Source organism: Lissotriton vulgaris, chromosome 1_1 (assembly GCF_964263255.1).
Source record: "Lissotriton vulgaris chromosome 1_1, aLisVul1.2, whole genome shotgun sequence".
In the NCBI taxonomy this organism is placed as follows: Eukaryota; Metazoa; Chordata; class Amphibia; order Caudata; family Salamandridae; genus Lissotriton; species Lissotriton vulgaris.
The window spans coordinates 583,466,752-583,489,653 of NC_141685.1; the positions used below are offsets into that span (position 1 = coordinate 583,466,752).

Here is a 22,902-nt window from a genome sequence, read left to right on the forward strand (position 1 = left end):
AGGGTTTTAAAAGCAAACAATTGTTTGGCTTTCATGCGGCCTTGATCTAGGTGTGATTTGAAGTTAAGCTTACAATCTAGCTGAAAGCCTAGGTATTTATAGCACATAACCCCAGACAATGGATGCTCACCCAATTTCCAGTAAAAAGTTTGCCTTTTCGATGTTTTAATAGATTTCGAGAAACACATAACTTTTGTTTGTTGATGGTTAATCATGAGTTGGTTCAAGGTAGCATAGTCTCCTAATTCTGTAATCAGTTTCTGCAGGCCTTTAGGAGTTTGTGCTAGCAGGATAATGTCGTCGGCATATTGGACGCACGGTATCGTTTTTTTTCCCAATTTAGGAGGGTCGGCTTGGATTACCCGAAGGCGCTTATCAAGGTCGGGGGTATAAATGTTAAATAGGCAGGGTGCTAACACGCAAACCTGTTTTAGCCCATTGAATGTTGGAATTTTGCCAGTTAAACTGGACCCATCTCCTTTCTTGACTTGGACCCACGTGTGTGAATACAGATTGATGATGGCCGTCAGGAGTCGTGGCAGAACCCCCCAGTCTTGCATTTTTGCCCATAAGTTAGATCTTGAAACTTTATCGAAAGCTGCTTTTAGGTCGATAAAGCAGGCATACAAAGGCCTAGATTTTGCATATGCTTGATTGACTATGAGAGTGACCGCTGAAATATTGGTGAGGGTACCCATACCTGCCCGGAATCCAGTTTGTGTGTATGGTATTAAGTTTGATCGTCTGACCCAAGCCTCTAACTCAACCAAAAGATTAGATGCGTATAATTTCGCCTCCACATCTATCAATGTGATTAATCTGTAATTGGAGGGATATGAGCGGGAACCCGACTTGTGTATTGGGTTAAGGATACTTCCTCTCCAAGACTCAGGGATAAAACCGCATGCTAGGGCTTTGGTAAAAAGGGGAGTCAGGAGTCAAGACCAAAATGGAGGGTCATGCCGAAACAGGACGTTTGGTAGGTGTTAGACCTGACATCTTTGGCGTGATTACCCCTATCTTTTTGCCTCTGCCTCCTGTATTTTTGATGCTGTGCTGGATTCGTTTTTGCTGGTTTAGATGCTTTGGACACTCTGCCACTGCTGATCAGTGCCAGAGTGTAAGTGCTCCCTATGTAAATTGTTATCATGATTGGATATACATGTTTGGCATATTTGTATCACCATGAAGTCCCTAGTAAAGTGCACGGGGTGTGCCAGGGCCGGTGATGACAAATGCTACTAGTGGGCCTGCAGCACTGATTGTGCCACCCACCGGAGTAGCTCTAAAATGGTGTCTCAGGCCTGCCACTGCAGCGCCTATGGGCAGTTTAGAACTGCCATGTCCTCCTGGTCAGTGTCCCCACTGACCAGGCCTAACCCTTTCCTTTTCGGGCACACCAGTCACCCCTATGGAAGGCCCAAGGTACCCCCCCTGGGCAGGGTGCAGTGTATGTGAAAGGTAGAGCATGTGCTAGTGCAGGTGACATGCTCTGGTAGTGAATTACAGCCATTTTCGTTTTTCACTATTGTAAGGCTATCTTGCTCCATAGGTTAACATGGGGGATGCTGGCTACAGTGGTTAACAGCATTTCTTCCCATAGGAACAAGATAGGACATAAGTATCTAGTATCCCTGAACTCAGAATTTAATAACACATCTTTTAGGAAAGGTGGTTTTTAAATCCTGTGTTTGAGAACAGCACTTTTAGAAAGTTGCTGTTCTCTTGTCTGACCCTTCTGTGTGCTTGGGCCTGTTTGTGTATTGACTGTCTGGTTTGAGAGTGACAGGGGCTGGGGAATTCCCCCAGAGGCTGGATGAGTCAGCACTAGGCTGAATGGATGCCATTGCAACCTGAGTGGTGGGAGGAGTTAGCACCTGGTCTGAATAGGGCTGTGCCTGCCTGCCACAATGCTGGCTCCACCTCCTGCTGGGCGGCTGAGGACCCTGCCCCTCACTCTGAAAGGAAACATACAGCCAGCAAAACAAAGTGCTCAGGATCCCCCCAGAACTGGTTCAGAACGGGCTCAGGGCCCACATGCACAGAGAGAACAAAGACTTTAGGGTTATAAGTACAGGACCCCTGACAACAGAAAATTAGATCATCCTGGAATCAAGAAGGAACCTCTGCCAAGGAGAAAGCTGACTCTGAAGAAGGAAGACTGTCCTGCTGTTGCTCTGCTGGACTGACCTGCTGTTGCTTTGCTGCCAAGGAGAGGGGAAGGACTTTGCTGTGAGCTGTGTCTCCTATCTTGAAGGAATCTCCAAGGGCCTGAGAAGAGCTGGCTCCCTGTTTTTGAAGTCCCAGGAACAAAAGGACTTCACCCCCAGTTTCCCTGAACTCTGCTGAGAGAGTTCTGTCCTTCCTAGAGTGCTTGATCCAGTTGTGGGGCCTCTGGAAGTTGAACCTGAGCTGGGAAGCTTGAAACTAAGCTTGAGAGACTTTTGAATCTGAAAAGTGTCGCATCGCTCACTTGCGGAGCGCATCCCCGACAGTGCGAGAAGTTTCCCGCCGCTACGAAGGTCGAGATCGTCGCAGCGCCTGACGCCGCTGCCAGAGCCGTCGCATCCTTCGTTTGCGGGACGCACCAGACCGGTGCGGGAGAATCGAACATCGCTGCGAGTGTCGTCGCAGAGCCTGTCGTCGCTGGGTGAGATCACCGCACCGCTTGCTTGCGGACCGCATCACGTCGCTGCGAGCATCGTCGCAGAACCATCGCATCGAGGAGCTGCGAGAGAGAGGATCACCGCTGGACCGCGCATCGTCGCCCCGGAGATCGTCGCAGCCCCTACGAGATCATCGCATCGTGCCTTTGCGAGAACAGACTTCCTACAGAACCTACGCACCGGAATCCATACAAGTGGCCTTCCTCCCCATACAGACCGGATTCGTCGCAACACGCCCGCTGCTGCAGCGGGGCTGTCGCATCGCCTCCCCAGGGTCTCAGGAGTAACGCATCACTTGTTTTTCACCGCACCAGCTTCCTGCTTGTGGAAATTTGTTGCATCTAAAAGGTACTGTGAGTAAACGTGACGCAACTGTGAACTTTTCACGCATCTGTGGATTATTTTAACGCAACTTAAAGAACTTTGATTACAACCTTAAGAACTCTTTTGAAACCATATTCTTGAACTGTGTATGTTGGATTTTTGTCGTTTTGGTCTTGTGTAGTTTAGAATAAATATCTTTATTTTCCTAAACTGTTGTGGAATCAGTTTGTGGTGTTTTCACTGTGTTACTGTGAGTGCTGGTACAAATACTTAACTTATTGCCTCTAGTTAGCCTAGACTGCTCAGGCCAAGCTACCTTGAGGGCGAGCAGGGGTTATCTGAGAGGGTTATCTCCTTGTCCTGACTAGAAGCAAGGGTCCCTATTTGGACAGTGGTACCTACCTCTGCCAACTAGAGACCTCCAGTTCTAACATTGGTGGTCAGGCGGTGGGATTTGAACTTGTATTTGTACTTGACCCACAGTAATTGGTGTACATCACTAATGAGTGCAGACCACTACGCCACCGCATACTAAATTTTTTATTTTTGGTTCTATTTTTGATCGTAACCCTGAAAGAATCCAAGCATCATGTCTCAGAATGGTAAACCAGCAAGTGATGTTGCAGAACTGGAGTTTTATATTGAAATGTTAAGTGATTACAAAGTAGGTCAACTCAGGCAGTTCTGCAGGAACTTTGGATGCCCCATGAAGCGCCGCTCCAAGAAGGAGGAGCTACAGGAGGCCTTAAGGGCCTGGTGGGAGACCAAAAAGGCTGGGGAGACAGATGAAGCAGAAGTGGATGAGGATGCACAGAGGGATGGTTTCAGGCCACAGGATCTGCCTGTGTCCAGAGCAGCCTCAAGGGCTGGCAGCAACCATTCAGCTGAAAGTTTTTCCCCAGAGGAGTTGGAGGAAAACCAAAGGGCGAGAGATCATAAATTAGAAATGTTGAGGCTTGAAATGAAGAGGAAGCAAATGGAAAAGGAAAGGGCGGTGGAGGAGAGCAAACATGCCCGTGCCCTGGAGGAATTGAAATTGTCCTTGGCCCATGAATTACGAATGAGGAAGCTTGAGATGTAGCTCAAGAGGCGTGAGGCCATGAGGGTCTCAGCTGAAGAAGAAACATGGGTAGCTCAAGAGAGGAGCTTTGCTGAGTTGGAGGTGGATGCCAGTTCTAATGGTGGCAGCGCGCAGCCAGTGCATGGGGGTAAAGTATATATTCCCAAAGACCTGGTACAGAATTACCATAGGAGTGAGGATATTTATGCCTGGCTCACTTCGTATGAAATTGCATTGAAGATGAATGATGTGCCTGACAAGTATTGGGGGGCGGGCCTGTGGAAACATTTTGAGGCGTCTGGGAGGAGTGCTCTAGAACCCTTAGAGTTGACAGGTGCCATGACCTACCCCAATATGAAGGAGGCCTTATGTCTCAGGTATGGCCTTACTCCAGAGCAGTACAGACTGCAGTTTAGAAACTCCAAGAAGAAAGAGTCTGAGACTTGGATGGAGTGTGTGAATGGGTACTCGCGTGCACTGGAAGGTTGGATGAAGGGCAGTAAAGTAACTGATTTGAAGGGGTTGTTGCATTTAATCAGTTGGGAGCACTTGAGTAGTCTTTGTGTTCCAGAGCTGCGCCAGCATCTTTTAGACAGCAAGCTGACAGACCCCATTGAGCTTGCTAAGGAGGCGGACCGCTGGACCAGTACCAGGGTCCACAAAGGAATTGTGGGTACCACAGCCAAAGGTGGGCAGGGTCCCCAGCAGAAGAGTGGGGGGGACAAGGGTAACCAAAAGGAGTTCTCACAAGGGCCCCAAAGTAGTTCCCCGGAAAAGGATTCCCAAACCCCCAAGCCTAAACAGCCATGGCCCTCTAAGGGTAGGCGGGACAAGAGAAATAACCAGGGTCCCCCTACCTGCTATCACTGCAACGAGGTGGGCCATATTGCTCCGAAATGTCCCAAGAAGAAGCCCGCACCCACTGGTGCTCCCGCCCCAGCGTTAGCTAGTGAAGCTTTGGGTGGGGATTTGGTTTCTAGTGATTGGGGAGAGCTAGCAGTCATGACCCTTGTCTCGCTAGGAGACCGAGAGATGGTCCCGGAAACCTTGCTGCCCTCTAACACTAAGAAATATGGGCAGAAGGTGACCATCAATGGGAGGGAGGTTGAGGCACTGAGAGACACCGGAGCCAGTGTGACATCCGTGAGGTGTCAGTGGGTGTCTGAAGAGCAAATCATCCCTGGCGTACTCCGCCCTGTAGTGGCCGCTGACAGCTCAGTGCGCCTCTGCAAGTTAGCGAAGGTTTCCTTTGAATGGGGAGGAGTCTCTGGTCTTTTGGAGGTAGTTGTCAGTGATGCCTTGCCTGTGGATTGTCTGTTAGGCAACGACCTGGAGAGTTCTCCATGGAAGGACATAGAACACCGAACTCACTTGGAGATGTTGGGTCTGCCTGCGTGGATGCGTGACCACGCGTGCTATGGCAGCCAGTAAGGGTGAATCAGCAGAACTGGAGCCTGAAACAGTGGCCCAGAGACCTGCCAGGAGAGGAAGAGGCAGAGGGCGCGGGAAACCAGCCCCAGCCGTTCCCAAGGTCCAGGAGGAAGCAGAACCTGAGGGGGATGCCCTGGAACCTACAGGGGAACAGGTGGCCGAACTGGGAGACCTACCTGAGCTGACCCATTGGCAGCAAGAAGGTGGTCCCTCCAGGGAGGAGTTCTGCCAGGCGCAGAAGGAATGCCCTTCCCTCATTGGTCTGCGGCAACAGGCTGTAGATCAGGCCGCAGGTGGAGCAGTCAAAGATCACTATGTCTACTGGGAAGGTGACCTACTCTATAGCGAGCCTAAGTTTGCTGAGCCCGGTGCAGCCCGTGTGCTGGTGGTACCCGAGTGCTTCAGAAACTTCCTAATGGGTCTGGCTCATGACGTGCCTCTGGCAGGACATCTGGGGCAAGACAAGACCCTGAACCGACTTGTCACCCACTTCCACTGGCCCCAGATGAGGAAGCACGTCGGTTCCTTTTGCAGATCTTGCCAAACCTGTCAAGCTAGTGGCAAGACTGGAATGAAGTTGAAGGCCCCCCTTCAACCCTTCCCAGTGGTGAGCACCCCTTTCGAGCGGGTGGGCATAGATATCGTAGGGCCCCTGGACCCCAAGACAGCCTTAGGCAACAGGTTCATCCTGGTCTTGGTGGACCATGCCACCCGGTACCCGGAAGCAGTCCCTCTCAGGACAATCACAGCACCTGTGGTGGGCCGTGCATTGATGGGGATCTTTTCCCGTGTGGGGTTCCCCAGAGAGGTGGTCTCCGACCAGGGTACCAACTTCATCTCTAGGTACATGAAGTCTCTGTGGGAGGAGTGTGGGGTAACTTATAAGTTCACCACTCCTTACCACCCCCAAGGAAATGGGCTGGTTGAAAGGTTCAACCGGACCCTAAAAGGTATGATTATGGGCCTCGCGGAGCCCATGAGACGGAAGTGGGACGTCTTGTTACCATGCCTTTTGTTTGCCTACAGGGAGGTGCCTCAGAAGTCCTTAGGGTTCAGTCCCTTCGAACTCCTGTATGGCCACCCTGTCAGAGGACCTCTCTCGCTGGTGAAGGAGGGTTGGGAAAAGTCCCGTGGGAAAACCCCCCAGGATGTGTTCAGCTATGTCCTGGCCATCCGTAACCAGACACAACGCTTCAGGAAACTCGCTCAGGCGAACCTGGAAGCTAGCCAGGAAGAAATGAAAAGGTGGTACGACCAGAATACCACTCTGGTCGAATTTCAACCTGGGCAGAAAGTGTGGGTGATGGCGCCAGTAGAGCCTTGCGCGCTCCAAGACAAGTGGTCTGGGCCATATGAGGTGGTGGAAAGGAAGAGCGAGGTAACCTACCTGGTTAACCTGAAGACTCCCAGGCAGCCCCTGAGAGTTCTGCACGTGAACCGCCTCAAACCACACTTTGAGAGGTCTGAAGTAACCATGCTCATGGCTACAGATGCAGGGATGGAAGAGGATAGCGATCCTCTCCCTGACCTCCTGGCAGTTAAGGAGCACGATGGGTCAGTGGATGGTGTGGTCCTCTCGCCCACCCTGACCCCAGAACAGCAGAGCAACTGTTGCCAAGTGTTGGGTCAGTTCTCCTATCTGTACTCCCTGACCCCAGGAGTCACCAACTGGTGCGTCCATGACATGGACACTGGAGACAGTCTGCATGTGAAGCAAAAATTTAACAGGGTAGCTGACAAGGTCAGGGCCAGCATCAAGGAAGAGGTCTCCAAGATGTTGGCGCTAGGGGTGATTGAGCCCTCCAGCAGCCCCTGGGCTAGCCCAGTGGTCTTGGTCCCCAAGAAAGCTGCTACCCCCGGTGGCCCGCCAGAACTCCGGTTTTGCGTGGACTACCGTGGGCTCAATGCAGTCACGAAGACTGACGCACACCCTATCCCCAGAGCTGATGAGCTCGTGGATCGGTTGGGAGCTGCCAAGTACCTCAGTACATTCGATTTGACTTCGGGGTACTGGCAGATTGCCTTAACTGACGGGGCCAAAGAGAGGTCAGCATTTTCAACGCCAGAGGGGCACTTCCAGTTCCGTGTCATGCCCGTTGGGTTGAAGAATGCCCCTGCCACGTTCCAGAGACTGGTTAACCAGGTACTGTCCGGGCTGGAGGAATTCAGCGCCGCATACCTTTATGACATTGCTGTGTTCAGCTCCACGTGGGAAGAACACTTGCAACACCTCTGCGAAGTGTTGAAGGCTCTGCAGAAGGCAGGCCTCACTATCAAGGCCAGCAAGTGCCACATAGGGCAGGGATCTGTGGTGTATTTGGGACACCAGGTGGGGAGCAGCCAGGTGGCGCCCCTACAGGCAAAGATCGATACCATTCTGGCTTGGGAGCCCCCCAAGGCCCAGACAGAGGTGAGAGCCTTTTTAGGACTCACCGGGTATTACAGACGGTTTGTCAAGGGATATGGCACCATTGTCGCCCCCTTGACAGAACTCACTTCCAAGAAGTTGCCCAAAAGAGTTGACTGGACTGACGCCTGCCAAACTGCTTTTGAGGCCCTGAAGACTGCGATGTGCACAGCACCGGTGCTCAAGGCACCTGACTTTTCCAGTGAGTTCATAGTTCAGACGGACGCTTCAGAGCATGGTGTGGGAGCAGTACTCTCACAAGCCACTGAGGAGAATGGAGACCAGCCAGTAGCTTTCATTAGTCGGAGGCTACTCCCCAGGGAACAGAAGTGGAGTGCGATTGAAAGGGAGGCTTTTGCTGTGGTCTGGGCTCTGAAAAAGTTGAGGCCCTACCTGTTTGGGACTCACTTTCGTGTTCAGACCGACCACAGGCCCCTCAGGTGGTTAATGCACATGAGGGGTGAAAATCCAAAACTGTTGAGGTGGTCCATCTCCCTACAGGAAATGGACTTTACGGTGGAACACCGCCCTGGTACAGAACACGCCAACGCTGATGGTCTGTCCAGGTTTTTCCGCCTTAGTGAAGAGAACTCCCAAGAGGGTGGGTAGTTCTCCCCACTTTCAGCTGGAGGGGACACGTGTTAGACCTGACATCTTTGGCGTGATTACCCCTATCTTTTTGCCTCTGCCTCCTGTATTTTTGATGCTGTGCTGGATTCGTTTTTGCTGGTTTAGATGCTTTGGACACTCTGCCACTGCTGATCAGTGCCAGAGTGTAAGTGCTCCCTATGTAAATTGTTATCATGATTGGATATACATGTTTGGCATATTTGTATCACCATGAAGTCCCTAGTAAAGTGCACGGGGTGTGCCAGGGCCGGTGATGACAAATGCTACTAGTGGGCCTGCAGCACTGATTGTGCCACCCACCGGAGTAGCTCTAAAATGGTGTCTCAGGCCTGCCACTGCAGCGCCTATGGGCAGTTTAGAACTGCCATGTCCTCCTGGTCAGTGTCCCCACTGACCAGGCCTAACCCTTCCCTTTTCGTGCACATCAGTCACCCCTATGGAAAGCCCAAGGTACCCCCCCTGGGCAGGGTGCAGTGTATGTGAAAGGTAGAGCATGTGCTAGTGCAGGTGACTTGCTCTGGTAGTGAATTACAGCCATTTTCGTTTTTCACTATTGTAAGGCTATCTTGCTCCATAGGTTAACATGGGGGATGCTGGCTACAGTGGTTAACAGCATTTCTTCCCATAGGAACAAGATAGGACATAAGTATCTAGTATCCCTGAACTCAGAATTTAATAACATATCTTTTAGGAAATGTGGTTTTTAAATCCTGTGTTTGAGAACAGCACTTTTAGAAAGTTGCTGTTCTCTTGTCTGACCCTTCTGTGTGCCTGGGCCTGTTTGTGTATTGACTGTCTGGTTTGTGAGTGACAGGGGCTGGGGAATTCGCCCAGAGGCTGGATGAGTCAGCACTAGGCTGAATGGATGCCATTGCAACCTGAGTGGTGGGAGGAGTTAGCACCTGGTCTGAATAGGGCTGTGCCTGCCTGCCACAATGCTGGCTCCACCTCCTGCTGGGCGGCTGAGGACCCTGCCCCTCACTCTGAAAGGAAAGATACAGCCAGCAAAACAAAGTGCTCAGGATCCACCCAGAACTGGTTCAGACCGGGCTCAGGGCCCACATGCACAGAGAGAACAAAGACTTTAGGGGTATAAGTACAGGACCCCTGACAACAGAAAATTAGATCATCCTGGAATCAAGAAGGAACCTCTGCCAAGGAGAAAGCTGACTCTGAAGAAGGAAGACTGTCCTGCTGTTGCTCTGCTGGACTGACCTGCTGTTGCTTTGCTGCCAAGGAGAGGGGAAGGACTTTGCTGTGAGCTGTGTCCCCTATCTTGAAGGAATCTCCAAGGGCCTGAGAAGAGCTGGCTCCCTGTTTTTGAAGTCCCAGGAACAAAAGGACTTCACCCCCAGTTTCCCTGAACTCTGCTGAGAGAGTTCTGTCCTTCCTAGAGTGCTTGATCCAGTTGTGGGGCCTCTGGAAGTTGAACCTGAGCTGGGAAGCTTGAAACTAAGCTTGAGAGACTTTTGAATCTGAAAAGTGTCGCATCGCTCACTTGCGGAGCGCATCCCCGACAGTGCGAGAAGTTTCCCGCCGCTACGAAGGTCGAGATCGTCGCAGCGCCTGACGCCGCTGCCAGAGCCGTCGCATCCTTCGTTTGCGGGACGCACCAGACCGGTGCGGGAGAATCGAGCATCGCTGTGAGTGTCGTCGCAGAGCCTGTCGTCGCTGGGTGAGATCACCGCACCGCTTGCTTGTGGACCGCATCACGTCGCTGCGAGCATCGTCGCAGAACCATCGCATCGAGGAGCTGCGAGAGAGAGGATCACCGCTGGACCGCGCATTGTCGCCCCGGAGATCGTCGCAGCCCCTACGAGATCATCGCATCGTGCCTTTGTGAGAACAGACTTCCTACAGAACCTACGCACCGGAATCCATACAAGTGGCCTTCCTCCCCATACAGACCGGATTCGTCGCAACACGCCCGCTGCTGCAGCGGGGCTGTCGCATCGCCTCCGCAGGGTCTCAGGAGTAACGCATCGCTTGTTTTCCACCGCACCAGCTTCCTGCTTGTGGAACTTTGTTGCATCTAAAAGGTACTGTGAGTAAACGTGACGCAACTGTGAACTTTTCACGCATCTGTGGATTATTTTAACGCAACTTAAAGAACTTTGATTACAACCTTAAGAACTCTTTTGAAACCATATTCTTGAACTGTGTATGTTGGATTTTTGTCGTTTTGGTCTTGTGTAGTTTAGAATAAATATCTTTATTTTCCTAAACTGTTGTGGAATCAGTTTGTGGTGTTTTCACTGTGTTACTGTGAGTGCTGGTACAAATTCTTAACGCATTGCCTCTAGTTAGCCTAGACTGCTCAGGCCAAGCTACCTTGAGGGCGAGCAGGGGTTATCTGAGAGGGTTATCTCCTTGTCCTGACTAGAAGCAAGGGTCCCTATTTGGACAGTGGTACCTACCTCTGCCAACTAGAGACCTCCAGTTCTAACAGTAGGCCATTGGGACCTGGAGCTCCCTCAGGTTTTACATTTTTTATTATTTTTAGTACTTTTTCAGCAGAAAATTACTAAAACTCCAGACGGTTCATGGGTCAGGGTATTGTTGGCTTGTGCTCCGCCGCCAGCCCCATTTGCTGTTATAGTTGCGTTATTTGGGGCAATTGAAGGTTGAGTTTTGTTATATAGGTGTTCAATATGGGCTTTCCAAGTTGCTTCCATTACATCAGAGTTATGATGTCCATTTCTGCCGTTAGTTAACTGATGGATTTGATCCCAGAAACACTACGAGTCCCTTAGTTTACTTGCATAGAGAAGTTTTGCCCAGATATGTTCATTGTTCTCTTTTTTGGCCAATCTTATGTCCCTTTTGTGCTCCTTTCTTGCTTTTGCAATTAAAAGCAGGATTCCCTGGTGGTGTTTTGGTCCCTATGATCGTAATTGTCTAAGGTACTTATTTAGTTGTCGTTTTTGTTTCCTCAGTCGTTTGGTATACCAGGCTGCCCCCTTTGAATTTCCTGCTTTATGACCATGGACATGCTTCAGAAATGTGTTGTTTATGACATGGATGAAGGACTCCCAGGCCTTTATACTCAGTGTTTCTAGATTAGAACTTTCCAAGAGGCTGGAATATATACATGTGATGGCCTCAATGTTTTCCTTTTTCCAGTTATAACATTGGGTTAGGGAAGACATCGCCTTTGGTTTCTCTGGACGTGCTTAACTTCCTAATAAGGTAAAAGACTGTGGTTGATGATCGCTTTCCGCCCTATCTTTTATTTGAAAGTTCTCAATGTACGGAAAAAGGTCGTAGTCCGTAAACGTGTAGTCGATGGTTGAACATGAGTTTTGGGTGACCGTTGTGTATGCTGGGGGCCGATCTGTCGGGCTTTGACCATTGAGTACACACTTTGAGAGATCGTTCAGGTGGGCTGCGCATCTCTTACCGAGGGTGACCTGTCGATTGGAGGCTAATATAGCCTCTGTTGTATCCTTATTCCTGTCATGTTGTAAATTCATGTTGAAGTCACCTGACAGTATGATGTTGGCATCTGGGTAAGCTAATTTTAGTGTTGTTAATGATGTAATTAGTTGTTCGATTCTTAGGCTCTTTTGTTTGGATGCGGGATGAATATAGATGTTAAATATAAGGAGACTGTGGGACAACAAGACATCTAACTTGACACATAACATCCAAGAGCAATCTAGGTCTATTATTGAAACGTGCCATGGGATTTCTGTTGAAATAAAGGTGGAGAGGCCTCCTTTTTCTCTTCCATATTTAGTGGCTCTTTTGGCCGGATTCTGAAATTCTTTGTAACCGGTTATTATAGAGGGGCTTATCTTCCAGGATTCTTGAAAAAGGAGAATGTTGTACAGTGTGAAATCCATGAAGTTGGGATTTTCAAGTTGTGTGAGCAGTCCGTGCACATTCCAAGAACATATATTGCAACCTTGGTATGTGTATGAAGCTATTTGGGGGGGTTATTCATGCCCTTCCTGTGGGGGTGACTGCCATACTCAGATGCCGGGAACCCGAGGGCTTGCTGGCTTCAGGATGGTCAAAGGTGATGGTGATTTTCCTGACCAGGGACTCTTTTTCCTTTGTTATGCTGCATAGAGTGGGCATATTGCCCCTTTTAACAGACACATTGTGTGAGGTGGTAGTTGTAATGGACTGGGATAACAAAGAGGGACTATCTTTTTTAGCTCAATACACCATTTGGCAAACGTGTCCTTCTGCTTCCAGATCTGTTCGATGAGAGTGTTATTGGCGAATGTAGCAATTGTAAATTCTTGACCCATAGGGCTCGAGTTTTGTTTGAACTTGATGCTTTCGATGTCATTGAAGTTGATATGGCTCAAGGGGAGGAGAGCTTTAAATAATTTGAGCAGTGCAGTTATGTTGAAGGTATCATGTACTCCCCTTGAGAAATATTAGGGGTTAAAAACCAATTTAATATTCTTTGGTGAATCGTGCTGCCACTCTTTTGCTGAGCTCCTTCCGATTTCATTCTACCCCACCTTGGGCTCTGAGAAAATCGAAAATAGATCTCGGAATTCCGGAGTGTTTCTTTGTGTATGAATTTCACCTCCCCTATTTGTTTCTGAATTACTGCTTAAACCTGAGGCCTTTTAAAGAATTGAAACAATAAAATAACTGTTTCTAAATATCACAACTTCTTTGGACTCCATGCTATGTAGTATATGAATTTTAAAAGGTCACTAAATAAATTACTTTTTTGCGCAATTACCCACTATTGAAGTCAATGTAAAGAAACAAGAAAATGCATAGAAAATCATACATTTGGATTTTAAGGCTCACCATTGTAGGGGCAACCACTCCTCTTTCAATATGTACGTGCGGTAAGTCCTGTGATTCTGAAAGCCAGTGAAGCACTGGTCTTCCCTGTGCAGATCTATAATAGAGCTCCAAGTCTGGAGTGTTCTGCCCTCCCATGTTATATGGTAAAACTAAGGTAACCATTCAGACTCCAGGATGTTTCCAACCCCAGGCCAGTCGGAGTTAGTGGGACCGCAGAGTATTGAAAAAGGAATAGGGTAGTGACACAGGGATGTTAAGGAATAAAAATAGGAATCGGGGCAGGAGTATATTCTTCATGATAGTTCTAAGACACAAGCAAAAAGGTGCACCACTAAATATTGCAAAGACTAGACACTCAATAACACATCAAATACGTGTCCACAGCGATTTTTTCTTTGATTATCTTCCTTTATTTCAAGTTGCATAAAAAATAATCCAAGATTAGCAAAGACAGCCTACACGTTTCGTCAAATGAAATGGACTTCTTCAGGGCAGGTAAACTAAAGGAGAGGTCCTTGTAGTGAGTTTGTTTCATCAAAGAGTATCCATGATAGTGGAACTTTATGCAGAAAGTCAAGGTAGATCTCACCAGGACTGGTCGAGGTAATATCAGCAATTCAGGCAATAATTTTCATCAAAGATATATCCGGGGAATTAAGTCCTTAGTATAGCACAATAAAATATAAAACACACAGAATTCCAAATTCATGACGGTATGTGCTCCCTTTAAATATTAAGGAGGATAATGATAAAGCAGCACAACAAATTTCAAATTCACAACGATATTTGTTCCTTTTTAAATATTAAGGAAGACAACAGTAAAGCAGCCAGAATCGAAAGGAACAACCAATCTCATCAAAATCAGATGGATTAAAAATGTAGACAACAGTCAATGGCCTCGACCTGAATAGGGTTGAACGCCAACCTTGCAACACCTTTTGCAGTTTGATGGTGAGAGAATTGATAGCTACTTGCCCTGATACAGATAAGAGTAATCTGATCCATCTGTCTATATCTTCCTCTAACTTCTGATTTGTTCTTCTGTAAATCTCCCTAAAAGCTGCCAGGCTGCCTATATAACCTGACCTATTTTTTGCTTTTTGTTACCAACTACAAACGTAAACATTCCCAAGCGCTCCCCCTCCCACGCGAATTGCCCCCCAACTTGGCAATGCAGATAATAATCCCACCACCACCTGTTCAGATGAACCCCCCCCTCTGGACATCTATTTACTACAGTTTTGCTTCAAATTATGATTTTTCTATGGGGCTTTACTACATAGTTGGAAATTGATATCTCTAGGAAAGATGTTGCTACCTCCAGTCACAAATATTCCTGTCGTTGAGTTTGGAAATCTCATTTGTATGAACAGCAGCCAACTAGAATTTGATCACACAAGGACAGCAGCATTCTTTTAACTTTGTAGCCAAGTTGCTACAGTAAAATAAATGAAGCTGTCAACCTCATCTTTGTCACTTGCCTTATTATCTCCATGCCCTCCATGAAGTAGCGTCCTCCCCAGCCCGGGTTCTCGACAATGACTACAGCACACATGCAGCTTAGTATAATAAGTCTTTGTATTTCTGTTTGTAGGTGCGAACACAACATTCTAAATCAGTCTCAATTGCATTTCACTCCAACTATTACATCACAGTTCTATGGAGTCCATCAGTAGCCAAAAGGTTCCATCATTGCTAACTTGCAAGATTCCACAATTGTGTGGCCAATAATAACATGCAGGTGCTCTTCCCAAGTATTGCAGCTCTCTAGACAGTACTTTGAAGTACTGGTAATGTTTTTTGTAATCTTCCAGAGTGCACTTATGACAGGATACCACAGTTAGCTTGGTGATGATGTCCTGTCAGATTTTCAGGTTTCCCTATCACCTTAGCTTCCATCTGCCGGTACCCACAACTCCTTCTCACAAAACATCACTTTTCGGTGTCTATTGGACACCATGGCTTGGACTGATGTGTCTTTAGGTCTGGGTGGCCTTTGGTGCCGAGGCTAGTGATGCATTCAAATTGCCACAATGGCTGATTAAGATGCGGTATGGGATACAGGCATCCAATAATATGCTGTTGTATAGCTCGCTGTAGTGTTGTACTGCGCCGATGCCAAGTGTGAGCTATTTGTACGCACTAGCAGTGTTGTTATGCCTAAGTGTGGACAATCCTCCTGCCTCTTATGATGTCAGTTCACGTAATTGTACTGTATTGTATTGTATTGTAATTGCAATTATATAGCGCTTACTCCCCCTGATGAGGCGTCAAAGCGTTTTGTTCGGCAAGTAGCACGCTACTCCGGGACCCATAAAGGATTAGTGTTGAATTAGTATAGTGATATATGAAAGTAATTAAAGTGGTGGATAGGTTAATCAGTTATTTGGATTCGGAAGGATGGAAGAGGATAGAAGAGGAAAAAAGGTTTGTATGCCTTTTTTTTTCTTTTTGGGACAGTTGCACGTTACTACAGAAACCCATAAAGGATTAGTGGTGAATTAGTATGGTGAAATATAAAAGTAATTTGAGTGGTGGATATTAGTCAGTTTTTTTATGCGAGAAGGATAGCGGAGGGATAGAAGGAGGAGAAAGGTTTGCATTCATATAGCGCTTGTTACTCCTGAGGGGGTGTTGTAGTACTTTTCTGGCGAGTAGCACGCTACTCAAGGACTCATAAAGGATTAGTGTTGAAAATTAGTACAGTGAAATATTAAGTAATTTGAGTGGTGGATATGTTATTTGGGGCTATATTATCAAGCAAGGGCGATACATTATCGCCGCTTTTATCGGCAGGAAACTGCAGATAAAGCGGCGATAATGGGCTTGATAATATGCTCTTGTGAATTCCCATAGAAGCCCAGGTTAACACCAGAACCTTGGCTTCTATGGGAATTCACAAGGGCATATTATCAAGCCCAATATCGCCGCTTTAGCGGCAGTTTTCTGCCGATAAAAGCGGCAATAATGTATCGCCATTGCTTGATAATATGGCCCTTAGTTATTTGGATAGCGAAGGGTAGCATCAGGATAGAAAAGGGAAAGATGTTTGTACTTATATAGGGCTTGCTACCACTGATGGTGGTTTAACTGCTTTTTTTGGTGAGTAGCACGCTACTCTGGAACCTAGAAGGATTAGTGTTGAATTAGTATAGTGAAATATGAAAGTAATTTGAGTGGTGGATATGTTAGTCAGTTATTTGGATTGAGAAGGGTTGGGGAGGGGTAGAAAAGGGAAAAGGTTTGCATTTCTATAGCTCTTGTAACGCTGATGGGGTGTTGAAGCGCTTTATTGGCGAGTAGCATGCTACTCCGGAACCCATAAAGGGTTAGTGTTGAAAATTAGTACAGTGAAATATGAAAGTAGTTTGAGTGGTGGATGTGTTATTCAGTTGGATAGAGAAAGGTACCGGATGGATAAAAGAGGGAAAAATATTTGTATTTTTATAATGCTTGCTTACCTCTGATGAGGTGTTGGAGCACGCTACTATGGGTCTCATAAAGGATTAGTGGTGAATTAGTATAGTGGTATATGAAATTTGGGAAGTGAACATGTTAATCTGTTATTAACAGAGTCAGTGGGAAGAGATTAGAAAGGTTTGTTTTAGGGATCGGTATAGTAAAAGAGGTGTCAGATGATGCAAGGAGGGGTAGAGTAAGGGAGAGTCTAGAACAGGTTATTTTGGGGATCATAATAGTAGTATGTGGTTTGGGATAAATGAGAGAGTGGGTGTAGAGGATATATTGATAGATGTATAGGGTGAGAAATAGGGCAGTGTTTTGGAAAGAGTAGTAGAAAGAAGTTTAAGATGAGTCAGAAAGTTGGGTTAGAAAATATTTTGAGAGAAATATAGGGTGAGAAATAGGGTATTGCATTGCATTTGATGAATTAAAAGAGGGAGATAAATATATAGATCCATAAGTACATTGAAAGCATATAGATGCATAAAGGAGGAAGGTATATGTAGACTAAAGATATTGATAGAGGTACATGATGAGAAATATGGTAGAGCATTGGATATGTTTTTCAGGGGGAAAGTAACAAACACACAGATCCAAGTACATGGAAGGTACATAGATGCACAATGGAGGAAGTACATGTAGACCAAAGATGCACTAGATAAACACAGGTTTTCAAGTGTTATTGTACTTTAATTATTATTATTTTTTTTAACATAATTATTCAACATGTTTATACAAAGCAATACACAAAGACAGGTACATATCTATAGTACGGTGCACAGTTTAAATATCGAGTTTGAAATATTGACCTACAAAAATATTGTGTTGGAAATAGCGAAGATACATAATATCGAGGTCAAGAATATCGTTGGACAGAATATCGACCTTAAGGTAAGTAATATTGATTTTTTCTATATAGATGTAAGTAATATTGAAGCTACTAATATTGATATTTGTATTATTGTTATGTATTTTAATATGTATGTGTAATATTTTTTTGTTAAGTATTTTACTTGCTTTATTTTATATGCGTATTGTTTTTATATATTAATAACGTTATTTTAAAGTAAATTTTATGTTTTACTACGGGAGCGGGTTGTGGGTTATAGGGGAATAGGGTGGGAAGTAATTTGAATATACTAAATTAATTATTAATTGTTAGGAATTATAATCTAAGTTACATTTATTTTTGTGTTTATTTCTGTAGTGGGTTGTGGGTTTATAGGGGAATTGGGTGGGAAGTAATTTAATTGTAATTATTTAATGATTTATTTGTATTTATTGGAAAGGGTAAACATTTTATTTTCAATTAATTATTAATTGGTAATTAATTTTTTTAATTGATAATTCATTTTTTATTTGGTAATTAATGTTTTTAATTGGCAAATAATTGTTTTAATTGGTAATTAATTTATTTGGTAATTTTGTTAATTAGCACTTAATATTTTTAATTGGTAATTATTTTTTATTAATTGGAAATTATTTTTTATTAATTGGTAATCAATGTTTCATAAAAAGTATTATTTGGTATGAAAAAATAATTTTATTGTTTAATTGTGAATTATTTTCAAATAATTAAAAAAAATTGTAATGAAAAAATATTTTATTGTTCAATATTTATTATTTGGTGACTAATATTTATTAATTATTTTTGGGTTCTTGTAAATGATGTAGAGTTATTAAAAATTAAATTATTTAATATTTGAAATACGATATGTTTTTATAAGTAGGTTATATTTAAATTCTACGCTATCCAACGTTTTTCCTATTGTTGCACCCTCTGGAGTTGGAATCGTAATTTTTACCCATACACTATCCAACACTTTCCCTACTGTTACATTCTCTGGAGTTGGAATAGTAATTCTAACCCCTACGCTATCCAATGCTTTCCCTACTGTAGCACCCTTTGGAGTTGGAATAGTAATTTTCCCCCATGCTATCCAACGTTTTCCCTACTGTTGCACCCTCTGGAGTTGGAATAGTAATTTTTACCCCTACGCTATCCAACGCTTTCCCTACTGTTGCCCTGTCTGGAGTTGGAATATTAATTTTTACCCCTACGCTATCCAACACAGCCACAGCCAGTAGTAGGTGTAACTGCAGGGCAGTGACGTAGGGAGGGGAGGGGTGGGTGGGGAGGGGTGAGTGGGGCATAGTAATGTATGGATTACGGACTTTAACAGGTAAGTAAACATATAAATAAATAAAATTAATTTCGTTGTGTGCACTGCATCACCAAATGCCATGCAGTGCACGCAACAAAATGCTGTATACTGTAGCACCCTCTGGAGATGGAATAGTCATTTTTACCCCTATGCTATCTAACGCTTTCCCTACTGTTGCCCCCTCTGGAGTTAGAATAGTAATCTTTACCCCTATGCTATTTAACGCTTTCCCTACTGTTGCCTCCTCTGGAGTTTGAATATTCATTTTTTTACCCCTATGCTATTCCACACTTTCCCTACTTTAGCACCCTCTGGAGTTGGAATAGTAATTTTTACCCCTACACTATCTAACGCTTTCCCTACTGTAGCACCCTCTGGAGTTGGAATAGTAATTTTCAGTTTATAAACTTTATTTCGATTTAAAAGAAATCACAAAAGTTTTCACAGGCAAACAACAAATCCGGGTTAAACATACCAATTTGTCACTTTGTAACCATACTTATTTTTGCAAGACATATACCAATTATCATTAAAAAAAAAATAATAGATAGTCCTCTAAAACAATCCTCACTTGATTGGCAGGAACATACATAGTAAAAAAGTACCTATAGAAGTTCCTATAAAAGAGCATCTAATCACAAGATATATTCATCACATTTTATTAATAAAAATGGAAAAAACAATAAACAAACGGATGGTCTCAGTTGATAAACATGGAGATGGCTTTATCTATATCTCCCGTCAGTCCATCGGGTTATCCATACCCGTCCCAAAAAATGTAGCTCTCACTATCATAATGGAACCATCTACTGATGTTTTAAATAATCTAAAAGCTTCAATATATGACCTGGTACCCAGGGCAATACAAATGGGTTTCAACCATCGTCGCCTCAGATTGCTGTAAGCAGGGCATGCAAAAAGAATGTGAGGCACTGACTCTTCCTTATCTAGGCAGAAAGGGCAGTTACTACTACTATCATCTGAGTTGAGCAATTTTGAAGTAAAGGCATTGGTGGGTAAAGTTCCCACTGTGAACTGATGGAATAGTTTTCTGTCACGTGTTCAAGTGATTTGGTCCCAATACATCTCCAGTTTTGGTTTGTGTTTGATCCCCAGGAAGGTGCTAGACAGGGTAGACGTAGGAGTAACTGTGTACCGTTTAAAATTGATCATATACCAGTAGGTAGCCTTTAGCTCTACTTTACTTTGAAATGCGCTTACCGCTGGGGAAGTCCACAAGTGTCTTAACCCAAGTTCACAAAGAATGTTTTTAACGCAACTAAACCATGCAATTGTTTTGTTTACATCCAGCTCCCGAACTTCCATCAGGACCAAAGCGTAGTCAACCAGAGCCTCCTCCAATATATCAGTAACCTATAATGTGCGACATCCCTGATGGACTGACAACCCAGATCTTAATATAAGGGGAGCAGTGGGGTCGATTGCAGGAGGCCAATCAATGATCTTACAAATTTATTTTGGCCCACCACTAGAGGTTCCAAATTCACATACCCCCATAATTCTACTCCATATAGGATTGAGGCACTTATTCTGGAATTATAGATTTGGAGAATGTAAGCTACAGGTTTAGTGTTCGAACATCTATGCTCTTTAAGCAGCGCACCAGATAGATGAGCATGTCTCACCGATAGGCTGTCTATTTGTAGTAATTGTATCCAACGCTTTCCCTACTGTTGCATTTTCTGAAGTTGGAATAGTAATTTCACGTGTTACGCTATCCAATGTTATCATTACTGTAGTTTTTTTGGGACTTTGAATAGTAGTTTTATTTATTTAGCTATTTAATATGTTTAATATTATTTTTGATAATGTAGTATATTATTAATTTTAAAAATATTGAAAGTATATTTAATTTATTACATTTATTAAATATAATTATTTACTTTTTATTTATGTTATTGTTTTATGTGTGTAGATGTATTTGTAATTTATAATACTTTTTAATAATTTATAAGGTATTAAAATAATTATTAAAACCTAATATTAGGTAAATATATATTATATTTTTTATTTATATGTTTAATTAATGTTATATTATTGTATATATATATATATTATTTATTAATTTTAAACATTATTAAATATTTTTAACTATGTTTATTTAGTTTATAAGTATTATTTACTTTATTTTACACTTTTTTTAATTAAAAAAAAAACGATATTTTCAATTACGATTTTTTAACTTCGATATTTTTGTTTCGATATTTTTGTACTTACCATGTTGTAGATACGCTCTCGGAATTCTTGCTTCCAATATTCCAAAGTCGATTTTTCTGTAGGTCGATATTTTTATAGTCGATATTGTGTCAGTGATCCCTATAGTACAAATACATGCTTATATACAGAGGGATATGCAGTTCACCTATGGTGCTTATGTGGCGAAGAACCAATTCATGAGTAGTTTTATGAAGATAAAGTGACTGTCCATGGATTTTATGTTTGGGGGGTAGAGAGTTCCTTAGTTTGGCTGCTTTTACAGAGAAGGATGTGCCACCCACTATTTTTTCCTTGCATCTTGGGATTTTGAGGTGCCATTTTAGAGTGTAGGTTCCTTTGTTGAATGTGTTTGGTGATTTTATAATGTTACATTGTTTTTCTGAGTGAAATTAGCATTTAATAATACTAAGATGGTAATATCACATGCAGAACTACTGCGCAGTAAGTCCCAAAAACTTGTGTGCAGTATGAACCCAGAAAATCTGAATCTACTGGACGTGGTTACAATGCCAGATTATGCACTCAACTTAATAGACCTGAAAAATGAGGACATAAGTGGGAGCAAATCCTTTCGCAAAAAGTCACGTTTTGTAAGTTACCGGCATGAAATGCACTCGGAAATCATGGTGTTTGTTCGCACCTAAAGTCGATTTACCTGCACTACACCTTTGGAACTGTGCCCACAACGGGGCGGAACTGAGGCTAACACAAGCATGTTTGGACCTTCAGATGGAGTCTAGTATCTGCAAATCTCTACAAAAATATGGGTTTTCTCTCAGCAATTAGAGACTTTGTGTTGTTTGGTAATGGGGTTTGAAATTTTTAACAACTTGCAATCATAAGAAGGATGTAAGACCATGTCAGGCTGAGAAACAGGACGGAAATGTGTATCTTTTATCAATGTTGTATCACTATGTATGTGTGTCTGTGCCCAAGGTGGCATTCATGTTCTTGTCCAGACACTTGTCATTCTATTTCTTCTCCTGCTGTCAGCATTTAAAAACATCAAGCACACTTTAAACGTAAACAATATTTACGTGATATAATACAGAAAAAGTAAGAAAATAAGTTTTACTACACAAAGGGAGACTGTGTAATATTTTTTACCTCAAATCCCTTCAGTATTCCTGCACATATATGTGTTCCTCCAGAGGCTGTATTTGGAAGATATGACACCAAAGTCTTCCTGGTATTATCATTTACTATTTGACGTAGTTCAGATTGAATGTATGCAGATGACTCAAATGTGACGATGCCAACAAATGAGCCTGCTTCGATAATCTGCAGCAGGAACAGCTCTGATGCTTGGTACAGTCGGTTGATCCGATCAAACTGTGAAGAAAGAACAAACATAAACACATGAATGTCACGGTGCGAAGTAGGAAGCAGAGCATTTCATTTTTTTTTGTGAAAATCTATCTAGTGCTGAAGAAGCATATTGAGACTTTGTGGTCAATGTACATGTACACACAACCATTTTTGCACTACATTTTAAATAAACCCCATTTTTATGGTTACTGTTGTATCATGCCTGTGACATAATGGGCACATAAGTAACGTGGAGGTCATGTGACCTAAGTTAAATAAAAGTTGGGTGCGCGCAGACGTACGCCATTCTAGCTATGGAGGCGAGCCCAGGAGTAGCACTCACACTCTGTCTCCTGTAGTTAATGAACGTGCACTAGGCCACATATATTACCCACTTTAGTGTTGGCGCTGGTCCAGTGCCCAACGCAACAA

The 22,902-nt window shown here is 44.0% G+C and overlaps 1 protein-coding gene across 1 annotated transcript in view; it reads right to left on the reverse strand.

Annotated features, from left to right (window-relative positions):
- Nucleotides 1–22,902, reverse strand: part of LOC147747508 (calcium-activated chloride channel regulator 1-like) — an 820,724-nt gene that overhangs the window by 398,898 nt on the left and 398,924 nt on the right. The window contains exon 7 of the mRNA XM_086953977.1: nucleotides 22,270–22,494. Coding sequence (XP_086810103.1) covers nucleotides 22,270–22,494 — 225 coding nt within the window. The remainder of the gene's footprint in view (nucleotides 1–22,269; nucleotides 22,495–22,902) is intronic.